Below are 22,659 nucleotides of genomic sequence, written 5' to 3'. Positions count from 1 at the left end.
TGGGGATAGTAGCATTGTAAAAGATTGACAATCCGAACAACCTTGCTGCCAAAAAGAAAAAACGGTATGTGGTGTGGAGTTGGGTCAGAATGGAGTCAAGGTGAACGTGGTGGAGATGAGCTTGAAGAGGCTGGCAGTTGAGAGCTAGAGCAGAAACAGCAGAGTGTGGCGACCTGGGGGCTTAGGTAGGAGAGAGCTGGGACAAGTGAGTGGGAGCAGAGAAAGGATTGGAGGAGACAGAGGCAGTGACGCTGATGGCCATGCTTTTATAAACTAAGAAATCCATGGACTCTTCACCTTTAGCGTCAGTAATGTGGTGTGTGCTGAGCAAGAGGATCTGGAGATTGTTCTTCATATTCAGATGACCTTGGACATTCATGTCAAATTACACCTTCACTTTGCCTTAATGAAGAGAAACTATATGAAGGTAGATGTGTTTCCCTTGTTGGAATCCTCCCCTGCAGCACCTGGCGACATTGTATTTGGTATTTTCAATACACGTCTTGCACCATTGCTCCTTGTCTTTTACTGTCCTGTTCCCAAATGCACTTTCCCTTATAAGAGCCATAAGGATGTGAAAGCTCTCTCCATTTTGGATACGAGTCATTAACCATCAACTTACCTATGTTTATGTATTTAGAACATAAGAAATAGGAGCAGGAGCAGGCCACCTGGCCCCTCGAGCCTGCTCCGCCATTCAGTAAGATCATGACTGATCTGATCATGGACTCAGCTCCACTTCCCTGCCCGCTCCCCATAACCCTTTATTCCCTTATCGCTCAAAAATCTGTCTATCTCCACCTTAAATATATTCAATGACCCAGCCTCCACAGCTCTCTGGGGCAGAGAATTCCATAGATTTACAACCCTCTGAGAGAAGAAATTTCTCCTCATCTCACTTTTAAATGGGCGGGCCCTTATTCTGAGACTATGTCCCTGTGTGGAAATATCCTCTCTGCATCCACTTGTCGAGCCCCCTCATTACCTTATAAGTTTCAATAAGATCACCTCTCATTCTTCTGAACTCCAATGAGTATAGACCCAACCTACTCAACCTATCTTCATAAATTCCTCATTTCTGGAATCAACCTAGTGAACTTTCTCTGAACAGCCTCCAATGCAAGTATATCCTTCCTTAAATACGGAGACCAAAACTGTATGCAGTACTCCAGGTGTGGTCTCACCAATACCCTGTACAGTTGTAGCAGGACTTCTCTGCTTTTATACTCTATCCCCCTTGCAATAAAGGCCAACATTCCATTTGCCTTCCTGATAACTTGCTGTACCTGCATACTAACTTTTTATGTTTCATGCACAAGGACCCCCAGGTCTCTCTGTACTGCAGCACTTTGCAATTTTTCTCCATTTAAATTATAATTTGCTTTTCTATTATTTCTGCCAAAGTGGATAACCTCATATTTTCCCACAATGTACTCTATCTGCCAAATCTTTGCCCACTCACTTAGCCTGTCTGTATCCTTTTGCAGATTTTTTGTGTCCTTCTCAAAATTTGCTTTTCCATCCATCTTTGTATCATCAGCAAACTTGGCTACATTACACTCGGTCCCTTCATCCAAGTCATTAATATAGATTGTAAATAGTTGAGGACCCAGCACCGATCCCTGCGACACTCCACTAGGCACTGATTGCCAACTGGGAAATGACCCATTTATTCCGATTCTCTGTTTACTGTTATTTAGCCAATCCTCTATCCATGCTGATATATTACCCCAAACCCCATGAGGTTTTATCTTGTGCAGTAACCTCTTATGTGGCATCTTATCGAATGCCTTCTGGAAATGCAAATACACCACATCTACGAGTTCTCCCTTATCCACCCTGCTCATATCCTCAAAGAACTCCAGCAAATTTGTCAAACATGATTTCCCTTTCATAAAACCATGCTGACTCTGCTTGATTGAATCATGCTTTTCCAAAAGTCCCGCTACTGCTTCCTTAATAATGGACTCCAGCATTTTCCCAACGACAAATGTTAGGATAACTGGTCTATAGTTTCCTGCTTTTTGTCTGCCTCCTTTTTTAAATAGGGGCGTTACATTTACGGTTTTCCAATCCGTTCCAGAATCCGGGGAATTTTGGTAGATTACAACCATTGCATCCACTATCTCTGCAGCCACTTCTCTTAAGACCCTAGGATGTAAGCCATCAGGTCCAGGGGACTTGTCTGCCTTTAGTCCCATTATTTTACCTAGTACTACTTCATTAGTGATAGTGATTGTATTAAGTTCCTCCCTCACTATAGCCCCTTGATTATCCCATTGGGAGGTTTTTAAGAGTCTGCTTGGAAGCTTTATGTACTTTGTTGTCTTGTTGTACACATGGGCCCTGATAATCCTACACCACCCCATCACTCCACAGCGGCTATTTCCATGCACAAGTGTCATAGAGCACATCAGATGTGCATTGAATTTGGAAGCAACTGAACCTACCCTTATTTCCAGGATCTATATAAGGTGGGCGGGGGGGGGGGTGGAAATGCACTGGGCAATTGGATTCGTGCAGTTGGGCATACATCTGTTTGGTGGAATGAACTTCAAGTCCTGCTGCAGGCTTTTAAAGCTTAATGGTGCACTGGTAGCGGTCATGAGTAATTGTGGGTCAGAGTGGAAGGAATAGAAACAGATAAGGGTCTGAAGTTTCCGAGTATGCTTCCTCTATCAAGATCTTACAAATAACTTGACAACTTCAGCCTCTATATTGATGTTTTCCAGTTTCTGTAGCTGTTATCCCTCTCGGTACATGCCTCTGTCAACAGACAGGTTGAGAACAAGCAGCACGTGTGGCAGGTTGGTATAGCAGATATCACCTGACTTCTCAGCCTGGCCGATGAATTGTTTGATGACGCCTCCAGTGGAGACATGGGCTTCATTATAATTGCTGGAGGAGATTGCAGATAGACATGAACCACGGCAACAGCAGTTAATCCTGGTCACGCAAAAGATAAACTTTCACTCACTGTGGCTCAGAGAATAATGGCAGCAAAGATGACTTCTTCAATATGAAGCCACCATGTGTGCAGCCAGAGAACCTCGCATTCGCCTGTATAATTTTGTGCATATGGCCACACACAAGCTGGCCAATCCTTGACAGTCCTTGAGATCCATAAACTGAGTACTCTTCATGTCACCAATCACCCCCTCCCACACCCTCAGACCTTAGGGAATCCAGCCATATGGAAAAAGACTAGGAGGTGGAATTTCGATGAGTTGCCATCTCTGTTCCCACCCCGGAGGGGTGGTAATAGCTGTGGAAATGGTTTCAACTGGACGGCCAGTTTCTAGCGCCCCGCCGGAACATTTGGTGCCGGTTTTGCGAAGGCGCAGAGCAGTACCACCCGGGAAAGGCGAACCAGTATGCAACACCCCAGTTGTTTGCAGCGGCCCCCTTCGTGCGCCGTCGTGGGACTGCCGGGGAAAGCGGGCGGTCTGAGCTGTTCTGCCGGCGGTGAGGGAAGGAATGACTGCATGAGGTAAGTATGATTGTGCTTTTTGGTTTTATTTTTGCGATTTATCTTTGTGGGGTGAGCAAGGTATGGGAATGTTTTTTGTGTCTTTTTGTCAATTTTTTTTTCTGAGGAAGCCTCTCTTAGGGCGTTCCAAGGCCGGCTCTTTGGCTTGGGATTTTCAGTTGCTCAGCCGGCCTGGCGCCTTAATAAAGGTGTGGCATGCCTCCCTTAGTGCTCTGCCCCACACTCCGGGCCCAGTTGCTGAATTTTGTGGTTGCAGACGCAAACCATTTCCCGCGCAAAATTTACCGCCCCGCCGCCATTATCGCCCGCAAAAGCCTTCAACTGGATTTCCACCCCTAGGACTCAGGTTATCTACTCCATTGAGTCCGTGTGGAAATAAATGTGCTGTCTCCTTCTGGCAAGCAATGCATTGTTGCTGATGACAAATGACCCATCTCTCCCCAAACAAAGCAAAAATAATAATATAAGACCTATGCCACTTTGCCTGTAACTGGAAGTCCCATTGCCAGTCCTGGAGTGTAGCTGCTAGTCATCCAACACAAAGTTGTCATATAACCTTCCTGTTGATCATAAATCTGTGAAGGCACTGCTCCTCTGTAAGGTCCGACAAAGTTCTGCAGGGACATTTAGATTGTGGTGACGGGTAATGTGTAATGAAATCCTGAAAGAGGCCCCATTTTACAGATTGAGATACCGGGCTACAAATGTACTCCATCATCCATACTAATCTATTGCTGCTGGTGTCTTCAGTAAAGTTGGCCCCAGAATGGTCCCAAAAGCACCAACTTACTGCTGTTCTACTCGCCACCTGGGCGTTTAAATGCTGTGGCTGCTCTCACTCGGCCTTGAACCGATTGCCCACTTTGCATGAAGGGAGCCTCCACTTAATATACAATCAGCAGAAAAAGAGGCACGTTGGTAACAGGCTTTTATGATGTCATTTGACCAATACTATCATTTCATTTAAATAAGAATGCCTCTGTGAAGTGTTCTGAAGCACATACTCTGAGAAACGCGGGAGAAAATCAGCATGCAGAATAATCACAGCCTGGCATAATGGGTTTCTGCTCAAGTATCCTCTGTTTTGAGCTCCAACAATAGGCACATTCGAGGTGTAAAGCGGCAGAGAATTGACACCCTGTTGTATTGGCCCTGTATTGTTTTTCTTCAAATCTTTAAAATAAAAGATGTTGTATTAAAAACTGTATTTTGCTTCAGTCGTCTTAGTTTCTCAAGATGTCTTCCACTTATGCCAACATATGAGCCTCCTTCACCCTTCAAGGTTTGTTCTTCGACAGACCCTTTAATATCAAATCAAACCAAATAATGGTCACTGGAGCCCAAATATTCACCAACTTCTAGGTTAGTGATATTTTCTTGTGAATTGCTAAATCTAACAACATCTGTCCTCAGCCTCTGCTTCACAATTTGCATTAAAAAGCAATCACTTTGCACTTGTTTGAATTTCAATTTATACCCATGCTGCTTTGCTGTCCTGATCTGTCCATTTTACTTTGAAGATATTGAGAGGAGTCTCACATTCCAATTGCTCCCAGCATCTCTCGCCTATGCACCATGCTACCCTTTTGATCCCCTTGCTATTAATTGTAAATTGCTGTTCTATTGGCCTTATAATTGCTGCTAAATTCTACCTAAATTGTTTCTGCATCTCCACTTTAATTTTCAAATTGCTTCTGCCATTTTCTCTTTAAGGTGCAGAATATAATTGGGACCATGTGGCATATCATGAATATAATGTATTTACTTCATGGGTTCTTTGCTTAAGAATTCAGAGCAACACATTGCTATTAAGAACTAGTTGGTTTATTAACAAAGGTTTAACAATCACACGACACATTACCAGTTCATCCACTGGGCTCACAACTGCATACCTCATTGTGGATGATCTAGACTCAACTGACTGGGGTTTTATTGAGTCATGTGAACATCACGTGACTGGCTAACCTACTCACAATGCGACAGGTCTACAACTATTTTAGCTGAAACCATAAATCAAGTTAATAAGGGGGCACTAAAACCGACAAATAAACAAATTAAACTTTTTATCATAAGCTTAAATCAAATTAAAATTTGGTTGCCGGGGTGATGATGCACTCCAGTCCCTCCAGCGCCCACCTCCCACGGAAGGCCGCGAGCGTACCGGTGGACACTGTGTGCTCCATCTCCAGGGACACCCTGGCTCGGATGTAACCCCCGAAGAGAGGCAGTCAGTCGGGCTGAACAACCCCTTTGACCGCCCGCTGCCTGGACTGGTTAATAGCCGCTTTGGCCATGCCCAGGGGTACTCCTACGAGGAGGCCTTCCGACCTGCCCGCTCCCCTCCGCACAGGATGCCCAAAGATCAGGAGCATGGGACTGATGTGCAACCAGAATATAAGGACCAGCGCCTTCAAATATTGGAACAGGGGCTGCAACCTGACGCACTCTACATAAACATGGAACGCGGACTCTTCCAGACCGCAGAAAGTGCAGGCGGCTTGGGAGTCCGTGAACCGACTTAAAAAACGATTGCACGGGACTGCCCCGTGCAACACCCTCCAGGCCAAGTCCCCAATAAATAAAGGGAGGACTCCCGCGTAGGGAGCACTCCATTGGGGACCCCCGCCTCCTACGGACGGCAAGATGGTGCGCCATGGCATGTCCGGACGGCAGGCGAGGATGGCAAAATGGAGGGTGTGCAAGAGTAGCCCATAGAGGAATCCCCACCACGCAGAACTGAAAGGTACGGAGGGGATTTCCTGGAGGAGGTTCAAGTTGTGAGGCGCCAGCTCCCGAGGGAGATTTTGGGGCTTGGCACGATAAGGAAAACAACAAGCTCTGCAACTATTTCAGTTGCACCTGTAAATCAAATGTTCCCTTATTAAAGGGGCACCAAAACCGACAAATGAACAAATTAAACTTTAGACATTAAACAGATCAAATTAAAATTTGGTTGCCGGGGTGATGATGCACTCTAGTTACTCTGGTGCCCACATCTCGCGGAAGGCCACAAGCATACCAGTGGGCATCAGCTCTACAAACCTGGGGGCATACTCACAGATGCACACATTAAATGGACACCAGAAAGGGTTTCTACACAGTCATCACGCTCTACTGATCCAAATCTTGGCACCAGCTACTTTTTCAACATTGGTGCTTACTTCAACTGTGCCTTGGGAATTCATCTAGGTTCCTTGATGATAAACATAACAGGCACTGCACTGAAATAGTTAGCGGGAAAACAGCCGTGCAATCTGTGTGCCGCATACCAAATGTGGAGTGCAGCATCCAATGATTTGGGTTGTCTAATTTTGTTATGAATCCAAACATTGGTCGTGTTAATGTTAAAATATAAATTGTAAAATGGTAGCTGACATATTGCAGTCAGCTTGATTTGCAGCCGCAATCTTGAAAGCTAGAATGCATAACTGTGGATATAACGTTTTGTGAAATCAGTTCATGCCTAAACATAAGAACATAAGAAATATGAACAGGAGTGGGCCATACGGCCCCTCGAGCCTGCTCTGCCATTCAATAAGATCGTGGCTGATCTGATCGTCGACTCAGCTCCACTTCCCCGCCCGCTCTCCATAATCCCTTATCCCCTTATCGTTTAAGAAACTGTCTGTTTCTGTCTTAAATTTATTCAATGTCCCAGCTTCCACAGGTCTCTGAGGCAGCAAATTCCACAGATCCACAACCCTCTGAGAGAAGAAATTTCTCCTCATCTGTTTTAAATGGGCAGCCCCTTATTCTAAGATCATGCCCTCCAGTTCTAGTCTTCCCCCATCAGTGAATATCCTCTCTGTATCCACCTTGTCAAGCCCCCTCATAATCTAATACGTTTCGATAAGATCACCTCTTATTCTTCTAAATTCCAATGAGTAGAGGCCCAACCTACTCAACCTTTTCTCATAAGTCAACCCTCTCATCCCCGGAATCAACCCAGTGAACCTTCTCTGAACTGCCTCCAAAGCAAATATATCCTTTCGGAAATATAAAGTCAGAAGCCAGAATTTCCTCTGCTGTGCAGCTTGAAATCAGATGGTTTTGTGGCAGAAAATATAGAAAAATTAGATGGGGAGTCTTACTGCCACATCTGTGCCCTCAGCTAAATTTACCTCACACTGCCCAGCATCGAAGGCCAGCAGTCACCCTCCTGTTACCACCTCACCACATGTCAATGATAGTGAGGAGACTGAGCCCAGCAATTCATCCGATTTCCCTGCCTTGAGCCCATTGCATTTGGAATGGACGAGGCAATAGTCCCTGGGTCAGCGGCAGTGGTTGCAATTTCTCTCAGCATCATGTTGGAGAAAAAGGCTCGAGTAGTGGGTTTCTTGCGTTCTCCGAGGGCCCCATTTACCTCTTTTCAGAGGTAGCGTGGCTCCAGTGGCTTCTGAGATGTTTTGAAAATACCTCTTTGGGGCTCCTGTGCCCTTTAACCTGCCATCTCCTCTTCCTTTTTGTGCTGCAGTGCGCATCTCGTTTTTTCCTCCTTCTTGGTGGCAGGGATACCCTTGGGAGCCCACCCTACATTTTCAATTCAGCACAATATAGAAAACTCAGCTAGGGTCATGTGGGGTCAGGGTTAAAGCAATGAAAGCAAATGGCCAAAAACAAAGACAAACTAAACTCAAATCTATTTCATATATGCTCAAAAGGCATGAGCTGATCAAAGAGATTCAGCATGGATGTGTGAAGGTGGGTCTTGTCTGACTAGTCTAGTTGAATGTTTTGAGGAGGTCATTAGCATAGCAGATGGGGGACTGTCTATGGATGTTGTCTCTATGGACTTCCAGAAGGTTTTCGATAAAGTTCCACACAAGAGATTATTTAAAAATGAAAGCGCACAGAATTGGAAGTAACCTAGCAACATGGATTGGTAATTGGTTGGGAGGTCGGAGACAGAGAGAAGGGATAAAGGGAACATTCCCTGATTGGTGAAATGTGACAAGTGGTCTTCCCCAGGGATCTGTACTGGGGCTTCAGCTTTTCATCAGATATATTAATGGCTTGCGTGAAGGAATAGAGAGTTGTATATCCAAGTTTACAGATGACACTAAGTTAAGAGGCATAGCAAGTTCTGTAGATGGGAGCAGGAAGTTACAAAAGAACACAGACAGACTTAAGGGAGTGAGCGAAACTGTAGCAGATAGAGGTCTGTGGGGAAGTGTGATTTTATCCACTTTGGCTCTAAGAAAAGCAAATCGGAATATTTTCTTTATGGCGAGAGACTAGAAACTGTGGAGGAGCAAAGGGATTTGGATGTCATGTATTCAGATCAATAAAAGTTAGTGCACGGGTACAGAAAGCAATTAAAAAAGCTAATGGCATGTTGGACTTTATCTCAAGCAATAGGAAGGGAGTTATGCTTCAGATGTACAGAGCTTTGGTCAGATCCCATTGGAGTACGGTGTTCAATCTTGGCCACCACACCACAATAAGATAGCCTCATTGAGGGTCCAGCACAGATTCTCCAGAATGTTACTGGGGCTTAACGGGTTCAATTTTGAGGAAAGGTTGCATATACTTGTTTTGTATTCCCTTGGATTTAGAGGCTTGATCCAATCGAGATCTTCAAAATGATAAAGGGATTCAAGAGGTTAGTAGCAAAGAAATTATTTCCTCTGGTGGGAGCATCTAGAACTATGGAGCATAATCTTAAAATTAGAGCTAGGCCAGTCATGAGTGGAATCAGGGAGGAGAAGGGTAGCAAGGAACATGGAGCAAAGGTGAGTAAATGACGTTGAGGTACAAATAAACCACGAACAAATAGAATGGTGGAACAGGCTCTAGGGAATGACTAGCTTACACCTATGCTTCCCTGTTCTGCTATGCGGTTTGCTTGGTGACCCCAGTTTGAATCCAGTCGAGATTAGCTCCTCTGCCTGTTGACTGTAAGGCTCCAGCATTAAATGAGGCTAGACAATCTCAACCCAGATACTGAACATCAGAAACCCACAACAGAACTCATGATATTGTACTAATCAACGATCTATTCAAGGAAGTCAGAATAGTGGCTGGGTTAATACTCTGCCTCACCACAACAATGGTGAGGCAGAGTATAATGCTTTTGCTGCCTACTTTAAAGAAAGAACATGCATGACTTTAGTGCCTTTCATGACCTCCGGACATTCCAAAATGCTTTATAGCCAATGAGGTACTTTTGAAGTGTAGTCACTGTTGTAAGGTTGAAAAAGCAGCAGCCAATTTGTGCACAGCAAGCTCGCACAAACAGCAATGAGATAATGACCAGAAAATCTGTTTTAATGCTGTTGGTTGAGAGATAAATATAGAAACATAGAAACATAGAAATTTACAGTGCAGAAGAAGGCCATTTCGGCCCATCGTGTCCACGCCGGCCGACAAAGAGCCGCACTGCCCTTGGTCAGCAGCCCTAAAGGTTATATATAAACCTATGAACAATGACGGAAAGGCAAAGAGCACCCAGCCCAACCAATCCGCCTCATCACAACTGCGACACCCCTTATACTGAAACATTCTACACTCTGCCCCAACCGGAGCCATGTGATCTCCTGGGAGAGGCAAAAACCAGATAAAAACCCAGGCCAATTTAGGGAGAAAAAATCTGGGAAAATTCCTCTCCGATCCATCCAGGTGATCGAAACTAGTCCAGGAGATCACCCTGGCCATATTCTATTCCCTGCAGTACTTACCATTATATCTGCGCCGTCCAACAAAAGGTCATCCAGTCTAATCCCAATTACCAGCTCTAGATCCGTAATCCTGCAGGTTACTGCACTTCAAGTGCCCATCCAACCATCTCTTAAAAGTGGTGAGGGTTTCTGCATCCACCACTCTTCCGGACAGTGAGTTCAAGATCCCCACAACCCTCATCATAAAGAAGCCCTCCTTCAAATCCCCTCTAAACCTTCCACCAACCACCTTAATACTATGGCCCCTCGTAATAGACCCCTCCACCAATGGAAATAAACCTTTATTATCCACTATGTCCAGGCCCCTCAATATTTTGTACATCTCAATGAGGTCTCCTCTCAACCTCCTCTGTTCCAATGAAAACAAATGCAGCCTATCCAATCTGTCCTCATAACTAAGATTCTCCATTCCAGGCAGCATCCTAGTAAATCTCCTCTGCACCCTCTCTAGTGCAATCATGTCCTTCCTATAATACGGCGACCAGAACTGCACGCAGTACTCCAACTGTGGCCTAATCAAAGTATTATACAATTTGAGGTTTGGTGGGGTGCACGATTTGGTGGATCGACAGGGAGGTGAGATCGATCACTGTGTCCTGACCCAGCTCTTCACCAGTCTGGGATTCAACATCAGGATGGTGTGCAACCAGACCGCACAGGTGATGGAGACAAGAGTTGGCGAGCTTTGCCTCGCTCGTGGAGGCCGTGCTGTTGATTCCTGCATCGTGGCTCTCCTCTCCCACGGGGTGGAAGGTGCGATCTACGGGACGGATGGCAAACTGCTACAGATCCACGACATATTCTGGCTCTTCGACAATGACAACTGCCCCCAACTCCAGAACAAACCCAAAATGGTCTTCATTCAGGCCTGCCGTGGAGATGAGACGGACATTGGGATGGACCTGCAGGATGGGAAGGAACGCTCCGATTCGCCGGGCTGGGAACAAAGCGACGCTGGGAGAGAGGAGCCTCTTCGGGTCAAGCTACCAACTCGATCCGACATCATCTGTGGCTACGCCTGTCTGAAAGGGACTGCAGCCCTCAGGAACACACGCAAAGGATCGTGGTTTGCTCAAGCGCTTGCACAAGTTTTCGCCTCACACGCCAAAGACATGCATGTAGCTGACATGCTGGTGAAGGTGAACTCCCTGATCAAGGACCGTGAGGGATTCTCGCCCGGCACAGAATTCCATCGCTGCAAGGAGATGTCGGAATACTCCAGCACCCTGTGCAAGGACCTGTACCTCTTCCCCGAACCCCGCGGGGACAAGTAGGAGGAGGAGACTGGGACACACAGCCCCCGCACCCTGGGTTATCCCACTCTCCCTGCCGTTTTCCGGATGCCTCTTCTATCGCCTGCCGTTGCCGCTTGTCGATCTCGTCGGGAGGTGCGAGAGCGGGGGTCCGATGGGGTGAGGGGTGGGTCGAGCCCCCAGTCTCGGCCAGATCCACTTCCCCCTCCATCTGCTGCCGGCTAGACACGGGCATTGTCCGCTCGTGCTCTCTGACTGTCTCTGTCTCTCCATCTCTCTCTCCCTCTCGCTCTCCCACTCTCTCTCCCCCTCGCTCGCTCGCTCTCCCCCTCTCGCTCGCTCCCCCTCTCTCCCTCTCTCTCCCTCCCTCTCTCTCTCTCTCCCCCTCACTCCCTCTACCCCTCTCTCCCTGTCTCTCGCTCTCTCTGTGTCTGTCTCTCTCGCTCTCTCTGTGTCTGTCTGATGGACTGCATTTCAGAGTACTTAAGGAGGTGGCCTTGGAAATAGTGGATGCGTTGACAGTCATTTTCCAACATTCCATTGACTCTGGATCAGTTCCTATGGAGTGGAGGGTAGCCAATGTAACCCCACATTTTAAAAAAGGAGGGAGAGAGAAAACAGGGAATTATAGACCGGTCAGCCTGACATCGGTAGTGGGTAAAATGATGGAATCAATTATTAAGGATGTCATAGCAGTGCATTTGGAAAGAGGTGACATGATAGGTCCAAGTCAGCATGGATTTGTGAAAGGGAAATCATGCTTGACAAATCTTCTGGAATTTTTTGAGGATGTTTCCAGTAGAGTGGATAAGGGAGAACCAGTTGATGTGGTATATTTGGACTTTCAGAAGGCGTTCGACAAGGTCCCACACAAGAGATTGATGTGCAAAGTTAGAGCACATGGGATTGGGGGTAGTGTACTGACATGGATTGAGAACTGGTTGTCAGACAGGAAGCAAAGAGTAGGAGTAAATGGGTACTTTTCAGAATGGCAGGCAGTGACTAGTGGGGTACCGCAAGGTTCTGTGCTGGGGCCCCAGCTGTTTACATTGTACATTAATGATTTAGATGAGGGGATTAAATGTAGTATCTCCAAATTTGCGGATGACACTAAGTTGGGTGGCAGTGTGAGCTGCGAGGAGGATGCTGTGAGGCTGCAGAGCGACTTGGATAGGTTAGGTGAGTGGGCAAATGCATGGCAGATGAAGTATAATGTGGATAAATGTGAGGTTATCCACTTTGGTGGTAAAAATAGAGAGACAGACTATTATCTGAATGGTGACTGATTAGGAAAAGGGGAGGTGCAAAGAGACCTGGGTGTCATGGTACATCAGTCATTGAAGGTTGGCATGCAGGTGCAGCAGGCGGTTAAGAAAGCAAATGGCATGTTGGCCTTCATAGCAAGGGGATTTGAGTACAGGGGCAGGGAGGTGTTGCTACAGTTGTACAGGGCATTGGTGAGGCCACACCTGGAGTATTGTGTACAGTTTTGGTCTCCTAACCTGAGGAAGGACATTCTTGCAATTGAGGGAGTGCAGCGAAGGTTCACCAGACTGATTCCCGGGATGGCGGGACTGACCTATCAAGAAAGACTGGATCAACTGGGCTTGTATTCACTGGAGTTCAGAAGAATGAGAGGGGACCTCATAGAAACATTTAAAATTCTGACGGGGTTAGACAAGTTAGATGCAGGAAGAATGTTCCCAATGTTGGGGAAGTCCAGAACCAGAGGTCACAGTCTAAGGATAAGGGGTAAGCCATTTAGGACCGAGATGCGGAGGAACTTCTTCACCCAGAGAGTGGTGAACCTGTGGAATTCTCTACCACAGAAAGTTGTTGAGGCCAATTCACTAAATATATTCAAAAAGGAGTTAGATGAGGTCCTTACTACTAGGGGGATCAAAGGGTATGGCGAGAAAGCAGGAATGGGGTACTGAAGTTGAATGTTCAGCCATGAACACATTGAATGGCGGTGCAGGCTAGAAGGGCCGAATGGCCTACTCCTGCACCTATTTTCTATGTTTCTATGTTTCTATGTTTCTATGTCTCTCTCGCTCTCTCTGTGTCTGTCTCTCGCTCTCTCTGTCTCTGTCTCTCTCGCTCTTTCTGTGTCTATCTCTCTCGTTCTCTCTGTGTCTGTCTCTCTCGCTCTCTCTGTGTCTCTTTCTCGCTCTCTCTGTGTCTGTCTCTCTCGCTCTCTCTGTGTCTGTCTGATGGACTGCATTTCAGAGTACTTAAGGAGGTGGCCTTGGAAATAGTGGATGCGTTGACAGTCATTTTCCAACATTCCATTGACTCTGGATCAGTTCCTATGGAGTGGAGGGTAGCCAATGTAACCCCACATTTTAAAAAAGGAGGGAGAGAGAAAACAGGGAATTATAGACCGGTCAGCCTGACATCGGTAGTGGGTAAAATGATGGAATCAATTATTAAGGATGTCATAGCAGTGCATTTGGAAAGAGGTGACATGATAGGTCCAAGTCAGCATGGATTTGTGAAAGGGAAATCATGCTTGACAAATCTTCTGGAATTTTTTGAGGATGTTTCCAGTAGAGTGGATAAGGGAGAACCAGTTGATGTGGTATATTTGGACTTTCAGAAGGCGTTCGACAAGGTCCCACACAAGAGATTGATGTGCAAAGTTAGAGCACATGGGATTGGGGGTAGTGTACTGACATGGATTGAGAACTGGTTGTCAGACAGGAAGCAAAGAGTAGGAGTAAATGGGTACTTTTCAGAATGGCAGGCAGTGACTAGTGGGGTACCGCAAGGTTCTGTGCTGGGGCCCCAGCTGTTTACATTGTACATTAATGATTTAGATGAGGGGATTAAATGTAGTATCTCCAAATTTGCGGATGACACTAAGTTGGGTGGCAGTGTGAGCTGCGAGGAGGATGCTGTGAGGCTGCAGAGCGACTTGGATAGGTTAGGTGAGTGGGCAAATGCATGGCAGATGAAGTATAATGTGGATAAATGTGAGGTTATCCACTTTGGTGGTAAAAATAGAGAGACAGACTATTATCTGAATGGTGACTGATTAGGAAAAGGGGAGGTGCAAAGAGACCTGGGTGTCATGGTACATCAGTCATTGAAGGTTGGCATGCAGGTGCAGCAGGCGGTTAAGAAAGCAAATGGCATGTTGGCCTTCATAGCAAGGGGATTTGAGTACAGGGGCAGGGAGGTGTTGCTACAGTTGTACAGGGCATTGGTGAGGCCACACCTGGAGTATTGTGTACAGTTTTGGTCTCCTAACCTGAGGAAGGACATTCTTGCAATTGAGGGAGTGCAGCGAAGGTTCACCAGACTGATTCCCGGGATGGCGGGACTGACCTATCAAGAAAGACTGGATCAACTGGGCTTGTATTCACTGGAGTTCAGAAGAATGAGAGGGGACCTCATAGAAACATTTAAAATTCTGACGGGGTTAGACAGGTTAGATGCAGGAAGAATGTTCCCAATGTTGGGGAAGTCCAGAACCAGAGGTCACAGTCTAAGGATAAGGGGTAAGCCATTTAGGACCGAGATGCGGAGGAACTTCTTCACCCAGAGAGTGGTGAACCTGTGGAATTCTCTACCACAGAAAGTTGTTGAGGCCAATTCACTAAATATATTCAAAAAGGAGTTAGATGAGGTCCTTACTACTAGGGGGATCAAAGGGTATGGCGAGAAAGCAGGAATGGGGTACTGAAGTTGAATGTTCAGCCATGAACACATTGAATGGCGGTGCAGGCTAGAAGGGCCGAATGGCCTACTCCTGCACCTATTTTCTATGTTTCTATGTTTCTATGTTTCTATGTCTCTCTCGCTCTCTCTGTGTCTGTCTCTCGCTCTCTCTGTCTCTGTCTCTCTCGCTCTTTCTGTGTCTATCTCTCTCGTTCTCTCTGTGTCTGTCTCTCTCGCTCTCTCTGTGTCTCTTTCTCGCTCTCTCTGTGTCTGTCTCTCTCGCTCTCTCTGTGTCTGTCTCTCTCGCTCTCTCTGTGTCTGTCTCTCTCGCTCTCTCTGTGTCTGTCTCTCACTCTCTCTGTGTCTGTCTCTCGCTCTGTCTGTGTCTGTCTCTTGCTCTCTCTGTGTCTGTCTTTCTCGCTCTCTCTGTGTCTGTCTCTCTCGCACTTTCTGTGTCTATCTCTCTCGTTCTCTCTGTGTCTGTCTCTCTCGCTCTCTCTGTGTCTCTTTCTCGCTTTCTCTGTGTCTGTCTCTCTCGCTCTCTCTGTGTCTGTCTCTCTCGCTCTCTCTGTGTCTGTCTCTCTCGCTCTCTCGGTGTCTGTCTCTCGCTCTCTCTCTCGCTCTCTGGCTCGCTTTCTCTCTGGCTCTCGCTCTGGCTCGCTCTCTGGCTCACTCTCTGGCGCGCTCTCTCGCTCTCGCTCTCTCTGCCTGCCCCTCTCCCCCTCTCTCCCTCTCCCTCTCCCTCTCTCTCCCTGCCCCTCTCTCTCGGACTATTGTTATTAATTGCCCCGTATTACTCCCAGTGCTGGGGCTGCTGTATTATCCCCGTGGGGGGCCTGTATCTCTGTGTCGACCTGCCATGGGGTCCTGGTGCTATTTCTGTGTTGTACAATGAACTCCGCAAACCCTGTCTGACATAAACTCTCCCGGTGACGGTTAGTCCTCCCTCAGCCGCGGAGGGCCAAGTGGGACCCAATTAACCATCCCCGTCCACTGCCTGCCATGTGGCCACACCGTCAGACCCTTCCCACCAGTCCCATCTCGTCATCCCTCCTTGCACAATGTCCCCAAGACCCCCTGTCCCGAACATCACATTCCACCGTAGCCGTTACTGACAAGGGGAGAGAGGGCGAGCTGGTGAAACGATTGTGGTGCATGTCACTCTGGGAGAGTTTCTGTCCCGGTGTGGAGACCCTGTTGTCTCTCCGGAGAACCCGCCCAGAGTGACACGTACCACGAAGGTTTTGCAGACTCCTCTTCCCTGCCGGTATGAACGCTGCAGAACTGCTTCACTGACACGCCGACACAGGCTTGGAGCAAACTCTGCTCCTCCAGCGTTGCAATGGCCTTCCCGGAATATGGTGGTCCGCCCCGACCCGTGTGAGATCACCACCGCAGGTCGGGGCTATACGTAGAGCTGGAGAGCCGGGCCATGGAACATCGTGGGCGGAGGTGTCGCGAATGAGGGCCATCCTCACCATAGGCAGTCCCTCAGAATCGAGGAAGACTTGCTTCCTCTCCCAAAGTGAGTTCTCTGGTGGCCGAACAGTCCAATACGAGAGCCATAGACCCTGTCACAGGTGGGACAGACATTCGTCGAATGAAGGGGTGGGTGGGATTGGTTTGCTGCACGCTCCTTCCGCTGCCTGCGCGTGACCGCTTCATGCTCTCTGTGTTAAGACTCAAAGAGCTCAGCGCCCTCCCCGGATGCACTTTCTCCACCTCGGGCGGTGTTCGAGGGTCTCCCAGCTGTCAGTGGTGATGTCGCACTTTATGCAGTACAATGTGGATAAATATGAGGTTATCCACTTTGGGGGCAAAAACTTTAACGATTTCGATGAAGGAATAGAGTGTATTATCTCCAAGTTTGCAGATGACGCTAAGCTGGGTGGCGGTGTGAGCTGTGAGGAGGATGCTAAGAGGCTGCAGGGTGACTGGGACAGGTTAGGTGAGTGGGCAAATGCATGGCAGACGCAGTATAATGTGGATAAATGTGAGGTTATCCATTTTGGGGGTGAAAACACGAAGGCAGAATATTATCTGAATGGCGGCAGATTAGGAAAAGGGGAGGTGCAACGAGACCTGGGTGTCATGGTTCATCAGTCACTGAAAGTTGGCATGCAGGTACAGCAGGCGGTGAAGAAGGCAAATGGTATGTTGGTCTTCATAGCGACGGGATTTGAGTATAGGAGCAGGGAGGTCTTACTGCAGTTGTACAGGGCCTTGGTGAGGCCTCACCTGGAATATTGTGTGCAGTTTTGGTCTCCTAATCTGAGGAAGGTCGTTCTTGCGATTGAGGGAGTGCAGCGAAGGTTCACCAAACTGATTCCCGGAATGGCAGGACTGACATATGAGGAGAGACTGGATCGACTGGGCTTATATTCACTGAAATTTAGAAGGATGAGAGGGGATCTCATAGAAACAATTAAAATTCTGACGGGATTGGACAGGTTCGATGCAGGCTCGATGTTGGGGAAGTCCAGAACCAGGGATCTCAGTCTAAGGATAAGGGGTAAGCCATTTAGGACCGAGATGAGGAGAAACTTCTTCACTCAGAGAGTTGTTAACCTGTGGAATTCTCTACCGCAGAGAGTTGTTGATGCCAGTTCATTGGATATATTCAAAGGGAGTTAGATGTGGCCCTTACGGCTAAAGGGATCAAGGGGTATGGAGAGAAAGCAGGAATTGGGTACTGAAGGAATGATCAGCCATGATCATATTGAATGGTGGTGCAGGCTCGGAGGGCCGAATGGCCTACTCCTGCACCTATTTTCTATGTTTCTATGTTTCTAACCCGGACCTTGCGATCTGGCAAGAATTCTCTTCACAGATTGTACGAATTTGAAAGAAATGGGCCTCCGCGGGCAGAGATTTGGGCTATTTGCTCAATGAATGCCCTTTAAATTCCTACACTAGGAAAAAGCAGGCATAAGGCCTGCTTTCAAGAACATAAGAAATAGGAGCAGGAGTAGGCCACCTGGCCCCTCGAGCCTGCTCCGCCATTCAATAAGATCATGGCTGATCTGATCATGGACTCAGCTCCACTTCCCTGCCCGCTCCCCATAACCCTTTATTCCCTTATCACTCAAAAGTCTGTCTATCTCCGCCATAAATTTATTCAATGACCCAGCCTCCACAGCTCACTGGGGCAGAGAATTGCACAGATTTAGAACTCTCTGAGAAGAAATTCCTCCTCATCTCAGTTTTAAATGGACGGCCCAGCATAAGAGTTTTACAAAATAGAAAAATAAAATGTTATCACGCATTTATACATTAAAAACCCTGTCCAATAAGGTACATTTATTTTTTAGCCCTGTTAAAACATATTTAAAAAAATGTCAAAAAATTATTTTTTTGTTTTAAATATTTAATTAAATGGAACTTTAATTAATTTTAAATATGTAATGTTTAAAAAAATTTATTTCATGTGTTCGTGTATTTTTTAAGTGATCCCCATTCATACTTTATGGGAATTCCATACAAACGGAATCCCCAAAAGTATGAATGGGGATTTCCTTCTTTTATTGGCTGGGCCGGTCCATATGATCCCAGGGGCGCAAGCGAAGCGCATGCTCCCCTGGGAAACGTGGGCCTCTAGCCGGAGAGGTGCAGGTGCCTGAATCTACAAATCTCCCAGACCATTAAGTAAATTTGTAGATTTGTTGCATGTCCGAGGTATCCGCCCGCGGGAAGCCTCCGACTGCAAATTTTCACTCATTATCTCTTGTGGTGTTTTTCTAACAATACCAAATCTCCCTCCAAATTTCCACAGTTGAGCTCACTAATACATTAACTAAACCTGTTCCCTGCAAGGTTCAATCGGGTAAATGTTACCAACATTTTCTTCCAATACGAAGCCTTGTCCATGGGGAAATATCAGGAAATTACAGGCCCGCTCCCTGAAATTTTCTGCCCAGCTTGGCTGTGCTGTGTCCACTGTCAAACTGTTTCACGACACTCTCTGATTATCCAAATCTACGACAAGGTCTTAGACAACGTGGACCATTTTCCATACCTCGGGAGCCTACTGTCAGCAAGAGCAGACATCGACGATGAGGTCCAACACCTCCTTCTGTTTACCAGTGCAGCCTTCAGTCGCCTGAGGAAGAGAGTGTTTGAAGACCAGGACCTCAAACCAAGCACCAAGCTCATGGTCTACAGAGCAGTAGTGATACCCGCTCTCCTATATGGCTCAGAGACGTGGACTATATACAGCAGACATCTCAGAATGCTGGAGAAGTACCACCAGCGCCGCCTCCGCAAGTTCCTGCTAATCCCCTGGGAGGATAGATGCACCAACATCAGTGTTCTCGCTCAGGCCAACATCCCCAGCATCGAAGCATTGACCACGCTCGATCAGCTCTGTTGGGCGGGCCACATCGTCCGCATGCCCGACACGAGACTCCCAAAGCAAGCGCTCTACGCGGAGTTTCGACATAGCAAGCAAGCCCCAGGTGGGCAGAGGAAATGCTTCAAGGACACACTCAAAGCCTCCTTGATAAAGTGCAGCATCCCCACCGACACCTGGGAATCCCTGGCCCACGACCGGTCAGAGTGGAGGAAGAGCATCCGGGAGGGCGCTGAGCACCTCGAGTCCCATCACCAAGAACAAGCAGAAACCAAGCGTAGACAGCGGAAGGAGCGTGCGGCAAACCCAGGCTCCCCACCCACCCTTTCCTTCAACCACTGTCTGTCCCACCTGTGACAGAGACTGTACATCCCACATTGGACTCCTCAGTCACCTGAGAACTCACTTAGAGTGGAAGCAAGACTTCCTCGATTCCAAGGGACTGTCTATGATGGTGATTCTCTGTTAAACTTCATACATGGTTACAGTGTACAGTGTACCAACTCTGTTGTGTTTCTCTAACATGTTGTAATGTTTGGTTTTCAGTTGCTGAAGTAATTCTGGTATCTGTACAAGCAATTTAACCTGCACTGCCATTAGGGTGCTGCATAAGACAACACAGGCAGGATAAGGCATGGTATTAATGTAACAACTACTGAACCTGCAGTCCTTATGACATCGATACAGCTTTCGCTATACCAAACAAGTTCTATTGCTGCTCCACCTCTTGTGGAAATTAATAAACTAAGAGAGATTCATTTCATCTGGTCCACATCGCCACAGAGAAAGAATCGACTAGACTTTGGCTCGATACTTTACTCATGCTATCTGACATCGTACCTGCAATGCAGGAAATACATTTTGAAAAATGTGCTCAGCAAAGTAATGAACAAGATGCTACATATATATCACAGCACATCACTGAGTGTATCAAGGTTCATGTCACTCTCAAACAGAGCAAACGCATACTGAATTCCACTAGAAAACCAAAAACACAGATCGCAAAATGGAATGTTATCCATTATTTTATTAATGTAAATTGCCAAATGCAGTAAGTGACAACTGCGTTTGGCCTGCATCTGCGCACATTCTGAGGCTGAACTCTAGGATATAGTCAATGTATTCACTGAGGCGTACGAAAGCATGGGTCTTAAGCTTAACATCCGTAAGGCAAAGTGTTATCGATGTGGACTTGTATTTACTCTGTACAGCCACCAGAGGGCTCATTCCCCGGCGTCCCAAGGGATCCCAGAATCCCTTGGGAGCACAGGTATCTATGAAGGCTTCATAGGTTGGAGAGGCACTCTGGACACCTGCAATAAAAGACTAAGGTCACACTTTACTTTGAGCTCACAGTGTTCAGTCTGACTGTTTCTCCATACACAACTGGTGACGAGACACAGATGGCGAACCCAAAGATGCAGAGAACAGTGGGCACCTGGAGAAATTTTCAGAGGGAGATGATTGGGAAACTTTTGTGGAGCGACTCGACCAATACTTCGTGGCCAATGAGCTAGATAGGGAAGCGAACGCTGCCAAATGAAGGGTGATCCTCCTCACCATCTGTGGGGCACCAACGTATGGCCTCACGAGGAATCTGCTCACTCCAGCGAAACCCACGGAGAAATCGTACGACGATTTGTGCACACTGGTCCAAGAGCATTTGAACCCGAAGGAAAGCGTTCTGATGGCAAGGTATCGGTTCTACACCTACAAAAGGTCTGAAGGCCAGGAAGTGGCGAGTTATGTCGCCAAGCTACGACACCTTGCAGGACATTGCGAATTTGAAGGACATATGGAGCACATGCTCAGAGACTTTTTTGTACTTGGCATTGGCCACAAAATCACACTTCGCAAACATTTGACTGTAGAGACCCCAACCTTGAGTAAGGCCATAGTGATAGCCCAGGTGTTCATTGTCACCAGTGACAATACTAAGCAAATCTCTCAGCACACAAGTGTTGCTACAAGTACTGTGAACAAAGTGATGTTGTTTTCGAATCATAATGTACAGGACAAGTCACACATACCTGCAGCTACACGTCCGCAGATGTCTCAGAGTTCACCATCAAGGGTGATGAATGCAAGGCCATTAACAGCTTGTTGGCGCTGCGGGGGTGATCATCGTTTCCATTCATGCCGATTCAAAGGATACATTTACAAAGGCTGTGGAACAATGGGACACCTCCAACGAGTGTGCAGGTGAACTGCAAAGCCTGTTAAACCTGCAAACCACCATGTTGCAGAGGAGGATCATGACAAAACAGAGCCTTAGATAGAGGAGGCAGAGGTACATGGGGTACACATATTCACCACGAATTGTCCCCCGATAATGCTGTATGTTGAACTAAATGGACTCCCGGTTTCAATGGAGCTGGACACGGGCGCAAGCCAGTCCATCATGGGCAAAAAGACTTTTGAATGGTTGTGGTGCAACAAGGCCTCAAGGCCAGTCTTAACTCCAATTCGCACAAAACTAAGAACTTACATAAAAGAACTGATTCCTGTAATCGGCAGTGTTACCGTAAAGGTCACCTACGATGGAGTGGTGCACAAGCTACCACTCTGGGTGGTACTGGACGATGGTCCCATTCTACTCGGCAGGAGCTGGCTGGGAAAGATACGCTGGAACCGGGACGATATCCGACCGCTATTGCCCGCTGATGATACGTCGTGTGCCCAGGTCTTAAACAAATTTCCTTCGCTGTTCGAACCAGGCATCGGGAAATTCCAAGGAACAAAAGTGCAGATCCATCTAATTCCAGCGGCGCGACCCATCCATCACAAGGCGAGAGCAGTACCGTACATAATGAGAGAAAGGGTAGAGATCAAGCTAGATCGGCTACAAAGAGAGGGCATCATTTCACCGATTGAGTTCAACAAGTGGGCCAATCCTATTGTCCCAGTCCTCAAGGGAGATGGCACTGTCAGAATCTATGGCGATTACAAAGTAACTATCAATCGTTTCTCCCTGCAGGACCAATACCCACTACCAAAAGCCAACGACCTCTTTGCAACGCTGGTGGGAAGAAATACATTCACGAAGCTGGATCTGACTTCAGCCTACATGACGCAGAAACTATAGGAATCATCGAAGGCCCTCACCTGCATCAACACGCACAAAGGGCTTTTTGTTTATAATAGATGCCCATTTGGAATCCAATCAGCAGCGGCGATATTCCAGAGAAACATGGAAAGTTTACTGAAGTCGGTCCTGCACACCGT

The 22,659-nt window shown here is 47.1% G+C and overlaps 2 protein-coding genes across 2 annotated transcripts in view; one reads left to right on the top strand and one right to left on the bottom strand.

Annotated features, from left to right (window-relative positions):
* Window positions 1-11,444, top strand: part of LOC139272856 (caspase-2-like) — an 81,490-nt gene extending 70,046 nt beyond the window's left edge. The window contains exons 4-5 of the mRNA XM_070888968.1: window positions 9,049-9,225; window positions 10,743-11,444. Of these exons, the coding sequence (XP_070745069.1) occupies window positions 9,049-9,225; window positions 10,743-11,444 (879 nt within the window). The remainder of the gene's footprint in view (window positions 1-9,048; window positions 9,226-10,742) is intronic.
* Window positions 1-22,659, bottom strand: part of LOC139272598 (ALK tyrosine kinase receptor-like) — a 1,661,561-nt gene that overhangs the window by 1,067,845 nt on the left and 571,057 nt on the right. The gene's annotated exons all lie outside the window — the stretch shown is intronic.

The sequence above is a fragment of the Pristiophorus japonicus genome, chromosome 9 (assembly GCF_044704955.1).
Source record: "Pristiophorus japonicus isolate sPriJap1 chromosome 9, sPriJap1.hap1, whole genome shotgun sequence".
Lineage (NCBI taxonomy): Eukaryota > Metazoa > Chordata > Chondrichthyes > Pristiophoridae > Pristiophorus > Pristiophorus japonicus.
The sequence above is the reverse complement of the archived record's forward strand: the minus strand, read 5'-3'. Positions and strand labels throughout refer to the sequence as shown.